Raw genomic sequence first — 16,059 nt, 5'->3', positions numbered from 1 at the left:
ACTTATCATATTTACTGCTAAAAATGTGTAGAATATTTTTTTTTTTTTTATAAACATTACATGACATAACAGATTATTGAAAAAAAGGGATTATTGAGTCTCTTAATGTATTGAATAGGGGAAAATTAAACAGGTAAAAATAAAAAAAAACTTGGGGAAAATTTTAAATGTGTGCATGTAACATCTTTAAGGTAATATAATGACAATTTTTGGTCTCTTGTGGACAGTTGTCTCATTGGCAATCATACCACATCATATTTTTTATAATGTCTTGAGTATATACCTTCACTTTCAGTTTTCTCCTTCCTAAGTTTGGCTTCCTTGTCTCCCTCTAATCCTTTCAGTAATAATGTGGTAGCCTTGATACTGGTATTTATCTTTTCTAATGCAGCCTGTAAAATATCATATGTAATCATTATAAATAAGGACATGCGGCATGATTTTCAATTATACAACTATCCACCAGAGACCAAACAATGAGGATGTATAAGAAACTATAGGACATGGTATGCCCTTCAACAATGAGAAAAACTCATGTGTAGCATACCTCTGTCTACAGATTAACTAAATCCAGGTTTTATAAACACTTTGGAAGCAAAGTCAAAATTAGTTAGGTGTCAAAATAAACATGCATGAAACAAATGTTACTTGAAGATAGTTTTATAAATGAAAATATTTTTTTTACACAAAACTGTCACATAGTAATTCAATAGAAGAAATCCAAAAGTCAATTTGTGCAATGGGAAGTCTCAGTCTCAACACAAATGACATCTTGTCCAATGGGAAGTCTCAGTCTCAATACAAATGACATCTTGTCCAATGGGAAGTCTCAGTCTCAATACAAATGACATCTTGTCCAATGGGAAGTCTCAGTCTCAATACAAATGACATCTTGTCCAATGGGAAGTCTCAGTCTCAATACAAATGACATCTTGTCCAATCATATGTCCAGAAAAATAACACTCTTAGAACCATTTCTGACTGAGTCATTCAATTCACATGCTTAGTAAATAATTTGGTGATCGATATAGAAAGAATTCTACTAACCTCTAGCTTATCTTTGGTTCCATTTTCCATTTCCTTTAATGCTCCTTCAATTGTTTCTGTCATCTGTACTTGAGTAGCTAAGTACACTACTTCAGCCACATGGTCTAAGGTCCAAGAGCTCTGAGAATCCTTGTTGTCATCTGTTAATAATTGATCTGCTACCGAGGATGCTCTACTTTGCTCCTCAGCTTGTTTCTTACTCTGTCTACTGGCCTGTCTACTACCAGTTCTACTGGAAGCTCTATCTGTTTAATTATAGGAAAATTCTTATTATTCTTTTTTTTATATAAATCTGAGCTATTTACTGTAAATTCAGAATCTATTGCATGCATTGATTATTGCGATTTTGTCAATTCAGTCTAAAATGCAATTTTAAATTTTGCGATATTGAGATAAATCCTGTTTAATTGATATACAAAATTTCAAAAGGTGAGTTTAAATTATAGCAATTATAACCATGTTGCATTTTCGCAATAATAAAATCATCACAATAATTTCTGAATTTTCAGTACTATTCTGATAGTTTGATCATGCATACATTGAACAGGGAATAAACTATTCTTATTTTTGTGTACTAAATTTTGTTGTACTAAAGAAGATAAAGACTGATGTGTGATTTGAGAAATGAGAAAACTAAAAAATTATAAGTATATTGTAGTTTGATACTGGTTTAAAATTAACAATAGTGTGAAGTCATTAAGTTGAAGAATTTGACTATCTCCAAACGACATTTCACGCATTTTACCATTTTCTCGCATTTTTTTTTGTTTTAATGCAAAATAAAAAAAATTCCTTGATGATGACCTATGTTTTTTATTTGCTCATTCTTTGAAGCTATATTTCAGTTTTTTATATAACAGTTTGGGACCAAGTCTCATAGAACCGTTTTTTTAATCTTCCAATAAAAATAGGTCAACACCTCTATTTTCCTTATCATTTCATTGAAAAATGTTCCCTTTAACATACCTGTTTAAAAGTAAAATTTTGGGCTTAAATGGTCTGTGACCCCCTATTTTTTTTCGACCAATTTGATTCATTTCTATAAAGAATAAAATAACAAAAAACACGGCACTTCTGATAGAAAATTTGAATAGACCCGAGCCACCTTAAGTATGATGGTACCTTTAGCATTTTGTTTAGTAGCTGATCCTGATTTTTTAATGGTTACTTTACGAGACCCAGCACTTCTAATCTGTCTTGTTTTCGGTCCTGCTTTCTCATATCCTAATGCTGTAGCCATCTGATGTTGTAAAGCATTCTTTAGACCTTGAATAAAACTTGTCAGCCATGTTTCTATTTGTCCTTCACATGGTACAGGCTAAAAAAATCAATTTATTATCTGGGTCAACTGTACAAAAAATATATACAAAAGTAATACTTCTAGCAATTCTAGTTTGTTGTTCCTTTAATTATTGTATATCTCAAGTTTTTGTTTTATAAGATATGTAAGCCCAAATATCCTCATTTCCCAGAAAAAGAAAAAAGAATTTTGTAGGTTTGATCAATTTGCTTTCATGTTATTTAGACAGATCGAACTAACTTAGCAAAAGAAATCTCTTTTACGATTGAAAAAATCTAAAATATCTAAATGGGAATTTTTTTTTTAATTTACCATCCATAATTCTAGTCTTTACATTCCTCTAAAGATTAAAATAAATGAATCCTCATTACCAGTTATATACTGATACTCTTCAATAAAGTATTTACACTTTTGGTATTTAGCTGTATTTTGCCTCTGAATGACCTTATATCACCTTCGAATAACCTTTTGACGTAAAGCAACAATCACTTTTTAGTTGTGACGTCAAATATTTTGAATTATGAAGTCAAAGTTAAGGGGAACCTGTGTTATTTTATGCAATGGCGGACAAATTTGCATACAAGTGTAAATACGTCTATTGTTTTAGAAACTTTACTAATACTACACTAAAACTTAAATGCTGAAAATATTTTTTTTTTACAGAATTCATTGTGTAGTTAATAAAAAGGTAATATCTTTGATTAGCTTGCTTGTTAGCTGAACCGTGCAGTCATCTAGGTTAAGTTAACTACCATCATTTAAGATTAAGACTAGTCAGACAGATAACCAATCTATATGTCTGTAGGACTGGACTAATCCGAAAGGAGATTAGTATACCTTACCCAATAATGACTTTACGGTTCAGCTAACCCAAGAATCTACCTTTACATACATACTCAATGCATTCTGCTTTAAAGCTGACACTAATATATATACTATAAAATGAATTTGGTCATGTGACATACCTGTAAGAATTCTAGTCTCTCTCCCAAAACACTGTTGACACCAGTTATAATGTAGTGATATTTCTCATTATCTTCTACTTCTTCAAACAACAAGCTGCCCACATTCTCGAACACTTTACCAATATAAACATTCACTTGGTTAAGGTCATAACCTGAAATCCAATAGAATACTGGTCAATAATTGGTCAAATATATTATGCGACTCACTTATATTTATACTGTAATACTTGTAACAAACAGCTGATAAGAAATCTGGTCTTCCTATTCTACATGTACAATTAAGATTACTGTGGATTTATTTATTTTTGTTGGTACCACTTTTAGTGGATAAGGAAAACTAACATGTTTGTGGATATTTAATTTCGTGGTTTTGATGAAATCTGCATACAAGCCATTAGAAAACTTAGTATTCGTTGAACATTTAATTTCGTGGTTCACTGGTTCTCACGAAATCCACGAAAATTGGTATGCGACGAATATTATTGAATCTACAGTAACCTTAAAAAGTATTCAACATTTTTAAAGCTAACTGCTGATTGTTGGTGATTCTTGCAATTTTTTGCAATTTCCAAATACAGTAACCTGAAATTTTGTGGTTGAGTCTATACCTGAATGATGTAACAGAATCAAAGGTAATCTAGGAATGAATCATACTATTGGATCACTTATAGCGGAAACACTTTCTGTTTTACTTATTGAAGGGCTGAACTTTTCTAAAATTTTAATTCCATTTTTTGCGAGATACAAAAGAAATTATTTGATCCGTATTTATGTGAGATATAAAGCTACAATGTATCAATCTCAAAAGTTAAAAGATTTGTTATATTTACCGTTGCAGACTATATGTAAGACATCCTCCATTGACAGGAAGTAGAATCTTGGGAAAATCTGTCTTCTCCTTTCTAAATGGTTCAGCAATGATCGTCTACACTGCTCCAAACTATGATTCATGTGTTCTAATATTACCAAAATATCTGAAAAGAACAACATAATAAATTTCTTAAAATAATTTCATTATTCATGGTTTTCAAAAGTAAGCTAACAAGTTTTATGTTCAACTTATTTTTTTTCCACCCAATATTACCTATCAATGTATTTATCTATAAGCTTCACCACATTATCCTTCATAACAATGTTTTTAAAGGTAGAACTTACTTTTCCTCTCACAGCACTGTCTGACATTAGGATTTTTCTCTGTAGCTCTCATCAGAAGTCTAAAGTCTCTATTAACAACAGCAAATCTATTGGCATCATGTGACAAAGATGTCCTAACATCAGCACCAGAAAATATCTGTAAACAAATTAAAATAACTTCAATTATAATTGAATTAGGCCACGGTTTTTTAATTTGTTGGTTTACGGATTTTCTCCATGAAAAAGTCGGGTCGGTCAGTCGGAAAAAAAAGAAAAAAAAAGATCTTTCAAGACAGAAAACTGATATGCAAAATAAAAATATATTTCAACTTTCTAATATATGTTTGTCATACTATTTTTTCATCGTTCTTAAATTTTAGTTTGATAATTATTATTGCTCAGCTGTAAACATCACATGACATTGTCTAATAATTTCCCGTAAAAAAAGGGGGGGGGGGGGGGGGTACACTGACAAAGACGAAATTAAATCGTCAATTAACAAACAAGAAAAACAGATTCACGTCAGTTATTTGACTTAGCTTTTAATCAAAACTTGGTGAAAAATAATAAGCACGAAAACTGATAGAGAAAAAAAAAGTAAAAACGTCGTACGAAAATAAGTTTCAACACACGTGTCAAAAACGTAATAGACTCGTCCATTGGAAAAACGAGAATATCAGGTTAAATAATCTGTTGTCATGCATTCCCGTTTTTTATCCAAATGGATGATATTTTTTTTATTATCTATGAAACAAGAAAATATCAAATGATTTGTTAAAACTCAGTATTTTAACTTGATGTCTTGAACTTCCACCTGTCCTCATTTGGACAAGTCTATTTATATGAGAACATGCATCTTACGGACTGGTGATAAATAAGGGAAACGAACTTATTGTGTAATTGGTTTTAAACACAGGTTTCGTTCCGCAAAATTATTTGCGCAAACAACATTTCAAGGTCATTAATAATTGATTTGTCTATTTTTAGAAACGTAAACTGAAAGTTTCATTTTTCACAACAGAAAGTGTCATCACTTCTGTTAGTGATTAATGCATTTTATTTCATAAAAAAGGATATTTTAATTATTTTTCAGGGATAATGCATTTCTTAGGGTCGGCGAGAATAAAAAAAAAGCCTGAAAATTAGATTTTATTTTTATTTTGGAAATCGGCAAAATCGGGTCGGCGGATCCGTAAACCAACAAATTAAAAAATCCTGGCCTTACCTCAATCATGCAAAAGTACAATGTATTTTCATTCATTTTTGAGTACTGTAAATTCAGAAACTGTTGTGAATAATGTGACTGTGTGAGAATCCCAATAATAAGAACTTTGTGATTTCTGATACATATATATGTAAGAAATTTTTTATGAAATCACAATAATTAATCTCACATTTTCGTCCATTCTTCAAATATTGCAATAATAAAAACCTTGCAATAATTTCTGAATTTAATTTTCTAATGATAATCACCATTTTTATTTTCTTAGAGGTTATCTCCCCTGTTTACATTAATCTTCTGAAACAATTCTACAAACAAATGTAGTGCAAATAGAAATTTGTTCCTTCTAGTTTTTCTAGAAGGTACATTAACATATAAGCAAGAATAGACCTCTTTTTTACAGACACAACCACTTAAATATCTGATTTATTTGGTATAGATATTGTACAATGTATTAAGACTTATAGACAACTACTTTGATCATTGAATGCAGTATTTTTCCTTGCTTTATCGAACCCTTGATTATTGGAAACAATCCTTGATGTCCTCTAAAGAGGATTTTATTGGAAACACTGCAAATTTTTAAAAAATCGATCACTCATGACAAACTTATTAAAACTTTGTTTTCAGGATTTTCATATGCATGACCATAAAATTAAGAATGGAAATGGGGAATGTGTCAAAGAGACAAAAACCTGAGAATAGAAAATATACCTCTTCTAGTTCAATCCATTTATCCTGAACCTCTAACCACATGACAAGGACAGCTTCTATCTGTTGTAATTTCTTCTGCCATTTAATAATATCATCCAGGAAGGATCCAGCAGAACTCTGCATGGCTTGTAGTGCCACTTGGTGGTTCTCTAACTCTTCAAATATTGGTCCACTTTTGTTAAGTAGGAATATCTGTCCTGTGTCCTGCAATAAGATAAATTAAATTCATTTTAATTTTATTAAATTGCTGTAGATGTCAAATACAATAAAATAAATGAAAATAAGGAAAACTGAAATGATTTTTGTTAAAATCAAATTTACTTATATCATCATGATCATTAAAGGCTTTGATGCATAAATATTCCAGAGCTGGAAGCTTTAACCCTTTCCTCCATTGAAACTTTTTTTTTGCATACTTGATTTGCATAGGATTTTTTGGATAAAATGCTGAACTTATGCTTTAAAGTATTAAGGCATTGGGAAAAACAACTATTTCATCAAATAAATTTAAGTGGGATATTCCTATGATATTCCTTTTCATATTGAATACAAACTTTATTAAGTCAACTGCAGACACTTTGAAGTCAAAGTGTTTCAACTGAGGTACTACACAGGCGTCAAAAGGCGTCATTATGGAGTTAGGGGGGTGGCGTCAAAAGGCGTCATTATGGAGGAAAGGGTTAAATACACATCATTATCATTACAAAGTGACACTATTCACTAATATAAAATATTTTAAGTTGCTGTAATATTTTTACAAATTTTTAAAGGAATAAAAGGAAAAATGTGCATATTCATTTACATACTTTGATTATTTGAGTTTAAGGACAAATTCTAGCTCATCAACAAACTGTGTTACACCAAATAACCATCAAACCTCAAAATATCATGCTCCACACACACAAAGATATAAATGGCTTACATTATGGAAAATTTCAATTTCAAGTTACCAAGTTTTACTCTCAAGTTTTGAATCTTCTGTGTTTATTTTATTTATACTTGTGCTCTTATAAATACTAAGATAGTGTTTGATATAGAAGTCTGAATGCTTGCTGTGTGAAAAGCAGAATAATAAATAAGATAAAATTCACTCAAATTTGTGACATTTTTGTCCTTAAAATATTGTATTAAAAATACAATTAATAAAAAAAAAACTCTAATTATTTAATAAAAATTAGTACAAGTAAAAAAAAAGCTAATATTAGCATGTCTAAAATTTAAAATACATATACAGACTCAGCTAATCACAAACTAATATAAAAAGCATTTATTCAACAACATATGATTATGAAAACTGAAAATTGAATCTGCTATTCATTACAAAAAATCAAAATAATAATATGAAAATGTAAATTGAAAATTGAATCTGCTAGTCATTACAAAAAATCACGTTCAGACATATGAAAATGTAAATTGAAAGTATTATATTTAAAACTCTAATATGAATGAAAATGTGTAACTAAATTCAGTCCCATAATCTTGTAAAATTGCTAGCTACTGTAAAAGATTAGATAAAAGACGAAGCAGACCACACACATTATATACCTTAATTACACTATCCTTCATCTGTAAAAGTAGTCCATATTTTATTTATATATCAAAGAAAATTTTAACTTTCTATTTGGTTGCTTCAAAATCAGAAAAAAAAGACATTCTAGCCACATTCATTAAAACATTATCTGGTTGACACTGTCCTTTCAACTGTATATTCAACTACGGTAATAATGGTAATGTAATTATAATTATAGTGCAATTACATTGAAATAATCCACACTTTATTTTTTAATCTGAAACAGGAAATTCATCAATAATCGTTTTAATTCTATCTGAAATGCTTCGTTTGTTGATGTAACAGCTCACATTGTTTAAAATAGCTTTAAAATTGCTTGCTTAGCAGACTTAAAATAAAATAATAATGAGGGATCATTTATGTTACTATAGTCTAATTTAATACAGGGCAGGGGTTTCATTACTTTTCATGATGACTGGTACATTCCTATTTGTAGGTGGTCCTTTTTAATATATTCAATGAACATAGTATATAAATATTCCTGAATTAAGGCTGTACTTATCCATTGCATAGCAGGGTAAAAGAACTGAGGTACCATCTCGTAATGGCCTAACAGGGTACCAGATTCTACTTTAAATAATTATAACTTATATATGTATAAATTGTATACTGTCTATAACATGCAAATATATATCAGTAGAAAATTTTTCGGGCACACTCTTAAAGAGTAATAAGTTCCCAAATAAAAGTAAAGCTCCATGCTCTAACAGCTATACTGATATAAACTACTACTTATATAGAATTTTAAAAACACCTTTTTCTTTCCCTGTAAAGAATGATAATTGATTATTCACTTAAACACAGGTAAAATTTTTCTAATTCATGTAAGCTCAACATTTTTTATTTTCTTGTTTTAATGTTTCCGACTCATTTAAGATTCAAATAATTTACGAAAAACTTAAGGAAAAAAAAAGAAATGTTAAGTTTGGTTTGTATGAGTGTGAGGTCTTTAATCAGAGATGCCACAGATTCTTTTTATGAAAGCATGTGTCATTTTTTTATAATGAAAGGGTAAAAAAAAATCCTGAGCAGTTATCCATAATTCTATATTGCCAGCATTTACAAATAGTCATTCCATGACAGCCAGTAGCAACTTTATTTAAATAAAGATATACACTATGTGATGTTGTTAACAAAGCCATACGTTTGAGGTAGTAGACAAAATAACTGAATTAAAGCTAGCATTGAATACAAATGTGATATCATGCAAATGATGTGTAATATGTATATTTAAATGACTTCTTGTTTTTTTTTAATCTCTCATCTCTCTGAAAATTTAGCATTTGTACAATGTATAAAGCCCATACTTTTTACTACCAATCCCAACTGATCTCAATAATATTTATTACTTGTAAAATCTTAGAGCTACAGGATACACAGGTAAAATAGCTACAGACTTTTATACGTAAAATCCGTAATACGTCCGTATTATACGGCATGCTACGGACGTATAGTACCAAGGACGTTAAACGTCCCTTGCTTTCCATCTGTGAAACGTCCTTAGCTATTTTACCTGTGTAATATTAACAAAAGTTTTAAAAATTTTGTAAATAATTAAAACCTTCTCAATGTGTGCTTTCCACTGTACAAATGCCTTCAAATACTGTGAATTTTTTGTAATCATTGATTTTTACCTGTCCAAGGTTAAGTAAAGATGATGGAAGTGAAGCTATACTGCTACGTTTATTTTTGCCAGTTGAGCTCTGGTTAGAGATACGACTAGTTGTTCTGGCCTGACTACGACTTGTTATAGGCAAGGGAGGCTGAGATCCTCCTTCACTCTGGGATTCACTATGTTGATCCTGTAACACAATCATCTATTCATAACAAGTTACAAAAAGGTTATATATAGAATTAACATGAAGAATAAAAGAGATAAGAAAGGTGCTGTCTCATCAATTAGTATGTCGAAATATAAGATGTCATTAAAGATTCAGAAAAACATTTATAAAATATTTCATAAAATTAAAGAAATGAATTTGATGATTGGTCAACTATTAAGATTTGATTCTGCAAATTTATTTTCATTACACTGAAGAATAAACTTAAGAAATAATTCCTTCGTGTCATGCTCTATGCTCATTTTAACATGGGTAGGCATTATATTTGTCGATATTTTACACTGAGCGTTAGCGAGGTGTAAAATGTGGTCAAATATAATGCCTACCCATGTTAAAATGAGCATAGAGCATGACACGAAGGAATTATTTCGATTCTAATAGGACAAATACAGTATTTCTATAGGTCGAAGCGTACGAAAATACAGTATAAATGTTTGGCTTTTCACGTTTCCTCTCCAAGGAGTCTGTGCATTACATTTCATATTTGATAAGTTTAAAAACTACGAGCAGGGTAAATATATGTTGTATTATAAAAATATATAATAAAAGTTTATGCTAGCTGCTTAAATTTATAGATTTAAAAGGATAACGATGAAAATAACGTTAATATACACAGTAAGTTCGTGCGCATGTGTCAAACATATTTTTTATGCTCATTAGAACACGGCTTTGTTTACAAAGCGTAATAAGGACATCATATTAGAATATTCATTTAAAACTGGGGAGAAAGACTTTAACTAATCAAAGCAGCCCAAGCGATATAACTTACAGGAGCAGCTACAAGTTCTTGTTCAGTTCTAACTCTGGTGTGAAGTCTCAGTTTGAACAATTTACTGGTCCAAATCTCATCATAAGTCTTCAATGACTGGTCTATAGCCAAATCTTTCACTGCCTTTTGAACAATAGCTCTTACATCATCAATATGTTCTAAAAATACAAAACATGATTTACAAAATAACGTACCAAAAATTTGTTTTTTAAATTGGGGTATTGAAAATATAAAATTGGTAAGAAGATCAGTAAATCAATAAAAGAATGTGACCACCTACGTTCGTTCAGGTATTTTATTATGAGTTAATAGATAGATAGTAAATATCAAATACAAATATCAGCGTCATGATGAGAAAACTCTTGAATATGATAATTATTTTTTACTTTTCTGTCTGGATGCTTTTTAGCAGTTTTGAGTTTTAATTTGTTTGATAGACTGTAGATTCATAAATCATAGCACAACAAATTTCAATACTTACTTTGAAGACCAAGGCCAATGAACTCTTTGAGGGTCATTCGTTTGAGAGTGTCATTGTCAATATTAACAGCGCCACCTGTCACACGTACAAGTAGCTTCAGATGTCTTGTTCTCATTGCTGGGTTACTGAGATCATCTATCAATGGCAGACAAGCCTAAAAGGAAAACACAAAAAATAAAACATAAATATATAATCTATCGTAAATCAAACTATTCTCATATGATTCAAATATTTTGTTCTACAAAAGCTTTACATTGGCTTTAGATTTCAGCATGATAAATGGCTTATTCCAACACTCTGCAGAAGTATTCAAATGAATAATACTGTAGATTAATCTATTTTCCAGGGTTCTAATTTATGTGGATTAGGAAAAGTGTATTTTTGTGTATATTTGATGTTGTTAATTTGGCAAAGTCTGCTTACTTGCAAACTTGGTTCCGAAAGAATAATTATGAATCAACAGTAACGCTTATTTGACTTGGTTCTTCAAAGATCTTTACTGAAATCTGATTTAGACAACTGTAACATATTTTCACACCATCCTTCATGTTGGCTTTTTTAAAATTTGAAATATCAGTGCAAAGAAAAATATTTCATAGGCCAATTGAGATAATCAGAGATTTCTCTGTGCGTTCCCTACATTTTCATGTGATATTACCTGTATTGTTGTAATAGACTCATGTAATCCCATGTAAACATCCCATGTAAACACATCTTCTGGTAAAGCTCTGACAATGTCTAACTGTTTATTTGTCTCCTCTCGTAAAAACTTGGTGTTCATTTTCTGCCAACGATGTCTCTTCCATTCTGCTTGTTGGTCATCAATAACTCTGAAACAATATAAAAGCAATATTTATCAATAAGCATGCACAGATGGAAAATTATCGCTAGAAACTAAGGAGCCACATGACGTTGCTAATGAAATTTACATAAAATTGACAACATCATCATAGGTGAAATAGCGATAAACAGATTATCATTGGTCATCTCAACTCAATTGCACTTCTCGCTTTCGCCGTGACCGGCTCAGGTGAAAAAATCAATCTCATTGAGAAAACCAACGATAATCTATAAATACATGTTTTAAAATTTTATAATTTTTATCAACCAAGTAAACCATTAGGAATCTCAAGAAGGATATTTATGTTGGAACCATGTGTGAAATAACTGCTTTATATATTACCTGACAGTCTCCCAAACTTGTTTAAGGTTGTTTAGCTCATGTCTGCATCTGTAAATGGAATAAACAATATTACACCTATATTCATTTTAAAGAATGAAAACTCAAAATAAACATATTTTCAAACAAAACTATTGAAATGATTTTTTCTTATACCCAATACTCTTTGAATAGAAATTCATGAATATTGTTTATTTCTTACATAATACTTTAAGAGTCATGACTGTAGCTTATTATTGAATAGTCAGGACACTTAACTTATGATTTAAAACATGAATTACCACAGCTTGAAAACATAATAAAAAACAAATAAATTGTTCTTAGGAACATTTGTATGAAACCGATTAAAATCCACTGAATAATAAGTGCCTGTAAAAGTTGTGTTTCAAATAAAAATTTAAAAAAGAATTATCTTATGATTTTAGTCTGATTCTAGGCATCTGTGACAATTGTGAATACACTTTTCTGATGCAAAAAAAAAATTGAAATAAGTCCTTTGTAATCACAATATGTGTGTTGCTTTGGTAAACTTAGTGATACAGTGATGATTGCATAAGTAAAAATTGTACAGAATTTGAAAATTTAGAAGGAAAAAATAAATATCATAATAATTTAAAAGTAATGTGATTTAAAATTTAGATTGCAAAAATAAAACAGCACGCTCAATAGTAAAATGCTATTCTATCAATTTTTTACAAATAAACAAACATGCAAAATTAAAAAATGCAGATTTCATTATAATATCGAAGTAAGTTTAGCTGTCTGAAAAAAAAAGTGTTTCTGTAATAAAAACATGCAATATATGTTTTCTGCTCCTACTTACTCCTAAAACATGCTCAATAATGGTAAAGGGGGCTATCTAAAATTCACTAAAATAAAGGGCTAAGAAGTATTATTAAAATTTAAAATTAAGGAATCTATTGGACGATTCAGACTTACAAACTCATATTCTCCGGACTGCAATAGGCATAGACAATAAGCAAAAAAAACGTTATTTCATGATTTAAACAAAATAATGGACTGAAGCAAATCTAAGGATTTTCTAATATGACTACAACTTAAAATCAATATACAGTAAATATATTACCACTTTGTATTGTTTTATGCATTACTTTCTAACTAACATTTACACAGCTTTTTTTGCATGTCAACTTTCTAGTTGAGCATTTTTTTTTTATATAGTTTTAGTGGGTTTTTTTTCTGATCTTCTTAGTTGAGCATTTTTTTTTTTTATCATGTTTAGTTTTAATGCTTAGTTGAATAACTTTTTTTGAATTTCAGCTTACGATATTTTTCGCACTCTGTTTTATATCAGTAAAAAAAAATATTATTCAGTTCAGGAATTTTTAGGATTATATGTTATAGTTGAAACAGCATTAATTTTTGTCTATACTGTCTGAATGCATACAAGCCTGCAGAGCAGTGCTAAATGTTCATTTTTGTCATCATTATATGAGCCAGGACTGTAACTATGTTCAATACTGATACTTACTGCGGTATTATAGCAAAGTTGACTACTGATGTCTCTAGTAGTTCTTGTAGTTCTATCAAATCCTAAAATTATAATAATAAGGTATTCAAAATAGTTTACCCTCTTATGAACAATGTCTTTCTAGTAACTGTTTAGGAATTAGATCAAAGTTTACTCTGTACAAATATGTGTTTCTACCAATTCAAATAAAGACAAATCATTCAGGACTGTACTATAACAGACTTATAACAGTTATCATCTGTTAACAGGATGACCCCTAAGTAAAATAATAATTTCTTTATCTAAAGAATTCAATACTATTTCTTGTGATGAAAATCTATCTCAAGGTAAATGATTTATTTCTCAAAGTTTGTTTTTTCCCCCGTATTTGTTGAATAGTTAAATACCTGTGCTTCATTCTCTAAGACTGTGAGTTTCTTTGAGAATTTATCAATGATGACCCAGGCATCGTCAATGTTACACTCTCTGTTATATACATCTGAGTTCTCCAGTTCCTTGGCTAAGGTATTTACTCTGTATCCAAAGGCTTCAAGGTCCTACAAGGTAAAACAACACATTGTTACATATAAAATATGTTCAAGCCTCTGGCCAAAGCTTTGCCTCTTTTTTTTGGAAAAAATACATATTAAAGAAAATAAACAGATGCAGTTGATTAACAGTAATACTGAATGTAATATAAATCATTAAACTCAGTTTTGTGAGAGTAAAACTATAGTCATGCATCATGATCGTTACAATAGTGTAAGCCTTTACTGTTGATTCATTTATTTTCGTAGGTATATCAATATTTGTGGATTCCGGAAAATCTGCATTTGATTTATATTTGATTTTGTGGTTATGTCAATCTCTGCTTACAAGACTCATATAAAATTTGTCATTAGTTGAACATTTGTTCCAATGAAATCCATGAAAATTGGTACCCAACGAGTAACAATGAGTCAACAGTATACTGTATGCAATTTGTGAATCTTTGACATCTGGTTTTATAAAAAGATACCTGTGTTATTCTGACAGACTCTTCCTGTATCCTTGGACCAAGTCTCTGTTTGGCCAGTGATACTTTGGTTTTCAGATTGTTCCATCGACCTGGTGCTGCAGTAAATAGATGTTGAGTTTTATCTGGTAACTTCTGTCCATATTTCTTCAGTAACTGTACTGTACGTCTCATCTCAGTAAACTTGCCATCCATCTCTGATTGTTGGGCTGATACCTGAAATAATAACGTTAAACTGTAAATTCATGAAAATATTGCATGCATTCTTTATTGCGATTTTGTCATTTCAGACCAAAATGCTATTTAATTAATTTTTCTGATATTGACAATAATTCTTTCTAATTCATATATAAAAAAAAAAAAATGCGAGTTTAAATTATTGCAATTATAACCCTGTCACATTTTTTAACAATAATAAAAACATTGCAATAAATTCAGAATTTACAGTTCAATGATTTCATTTTAATCGTTGTAAATGCATTCTTTGTTACTTAGTAAAGATATCAAAAATCTTCTGAAGTTGAACTTAAAAATTGCCTGCAACTTATCAATTTAGACATTAAAATTTGTAAATTTATGGTGCTGCCAGGTTTTGCAGTGAAAGTTATATAAATTCCACTGGTAGGCTTGAAGCTTACACAGAATATCAAAAGAAAATCTTACCTCATTGAACAACCTCATCATTTTCATAAAGGAGGCTGTATCTCGTTCCTCCCCTGTAATACTTTCTATTTCTGGTTCTGTTCTCTTCAAGAATCTATCTAGATTCTCCAACATGTTGGTTACCTTAAATAAGAAATGTTTATTCGTTATTCTTACATATTTAGTTATGTATCTACTTCAATTTCTTTTGAAGCTTCTCCTCATATCAACTTAATCACTTTTGAAACTTTCCCTCAAATTTTTTATATTAAAGTTTTATCTATTTATCTTCAACCCTTAAATAAGAAATGTTTATTCGTTATACTTTCATATTTAGTTATTTATCTACTTCATTTTCTTTTGAAGCTTCTCCTCATATCAAATTCAAAATCACTTTTGAAACTTTCCCTCAAATTTTCTATATTAATGTTTTATCTATTTATCTTTAACCCTACCGTTGCTTAGCCTTTTGTATTGTGGTCAAAGGTAGACAGAAAAAAGAACATTAAAGTTATGAATGTTTAAAAGATATTACCTGATCAGACAAATATTTAGTATATGTCCACATCCACTTAGAGGCATAAGTGGTAAGTACTTGTTTGATGGGTTGTAAATCTACACGTAACCATCCAACATTATGGTAGTCTTCTAAACTCTGTAATTCATCTCTTGCAGTCTGAAATACACATGAATGATGTTAATAAGATG

General features: G+C 30.0%; 1 protein-coding gene across 2 annotated transcripts in view; it reads right to left on the bottom strand.

The window, feature by feature from the left end:
* Positions 1–16,059, bottom strand: part of LOC134721100 (uncharacterized) — a 105,641-nt gene that overhangs the window by 63,552 nt on the left and 26,030 nt on the right. For both annotated transcript variants that reach the window (XM_063583833.1, XM_063583834.1), the window contains exons 22-39: positions 15,887–16,027; positions 15,373–15,495; positions 14,713–14,925; positions 14,102–14,251; positions 13,716–13,777; positions 12,227–12,274; positions 11,702–11,873; positions 11,044–11,197; positions 10,563–10,720; positions 9,587–9,754; positions 7,928–7,948; positions 6,383–6,586; positions 4,468–4,603; positions 4,143–4,286; positions 3,313–3,464; positions 2,170–2,365; positions 1,048–1,292; positions 284–392 (exon numbers count right to left, since the gene is read on the bottom strand). In XM_063583833.1, the coding sequence (XP_063439903.1) occupies positions 284–392; positions 1,048–1,292; positions 2,170–2,365; positions 3,313–3,464; positions 4,143–4,286; positions 4,468–4,603; positions 6,383–6,586; positions 7,928–7,948; positions 9,587–9,754; positions 10,563–10,720; positions 11,044–11,197; positions 11,702–11,873; positions 12,227–12,274; positions 13,716–13,777; positions 14,102–14,251; positions 14,713–14,925; positions 15,373–15,495; positions 15,887–16,027 (2,596 nt within the window). The remainder of the gene's footprint in view (positions 1–283; positions 393–1,047; positions 1,293–2,169; positions 2,366–3,312; positions 3,465–4,142; positions 4,287–4,467; positions 4,604–6,382; positions 6,587–7,927; positions 7,949–9,586; positions 9,755–10,562; positions 10,721–11,043; positions 11,198–11,701; positions 11,874–12,226; positions 12,275–13,715; positions 13,778–14,101; positions 14,252–14,712; positions 14,926–15,372; positions 15,496–15,886; positions 16,028–16,059) is intronic.

The sequence above is a fragment of the Mytilus trossulus genome, chromosome 6 (genome assembly GCF_036588685.1).
Source record: "Mytilus trossulus isolate FHL-02 chromosome 6, PNRI_Mtr1.1.1.hap1, whole genome shotgun sequence".
In the NCBI taxonomy this organism is placed as follows: Eukaryota; Metazoa; Mollusca; class Bivalvia; order Mytilida; family Mytilidae; genus Mytilus; species Mytilus trossulus.
This window is presented reverse-complemented; position numbering and strand designations above follow the sequence as displayed.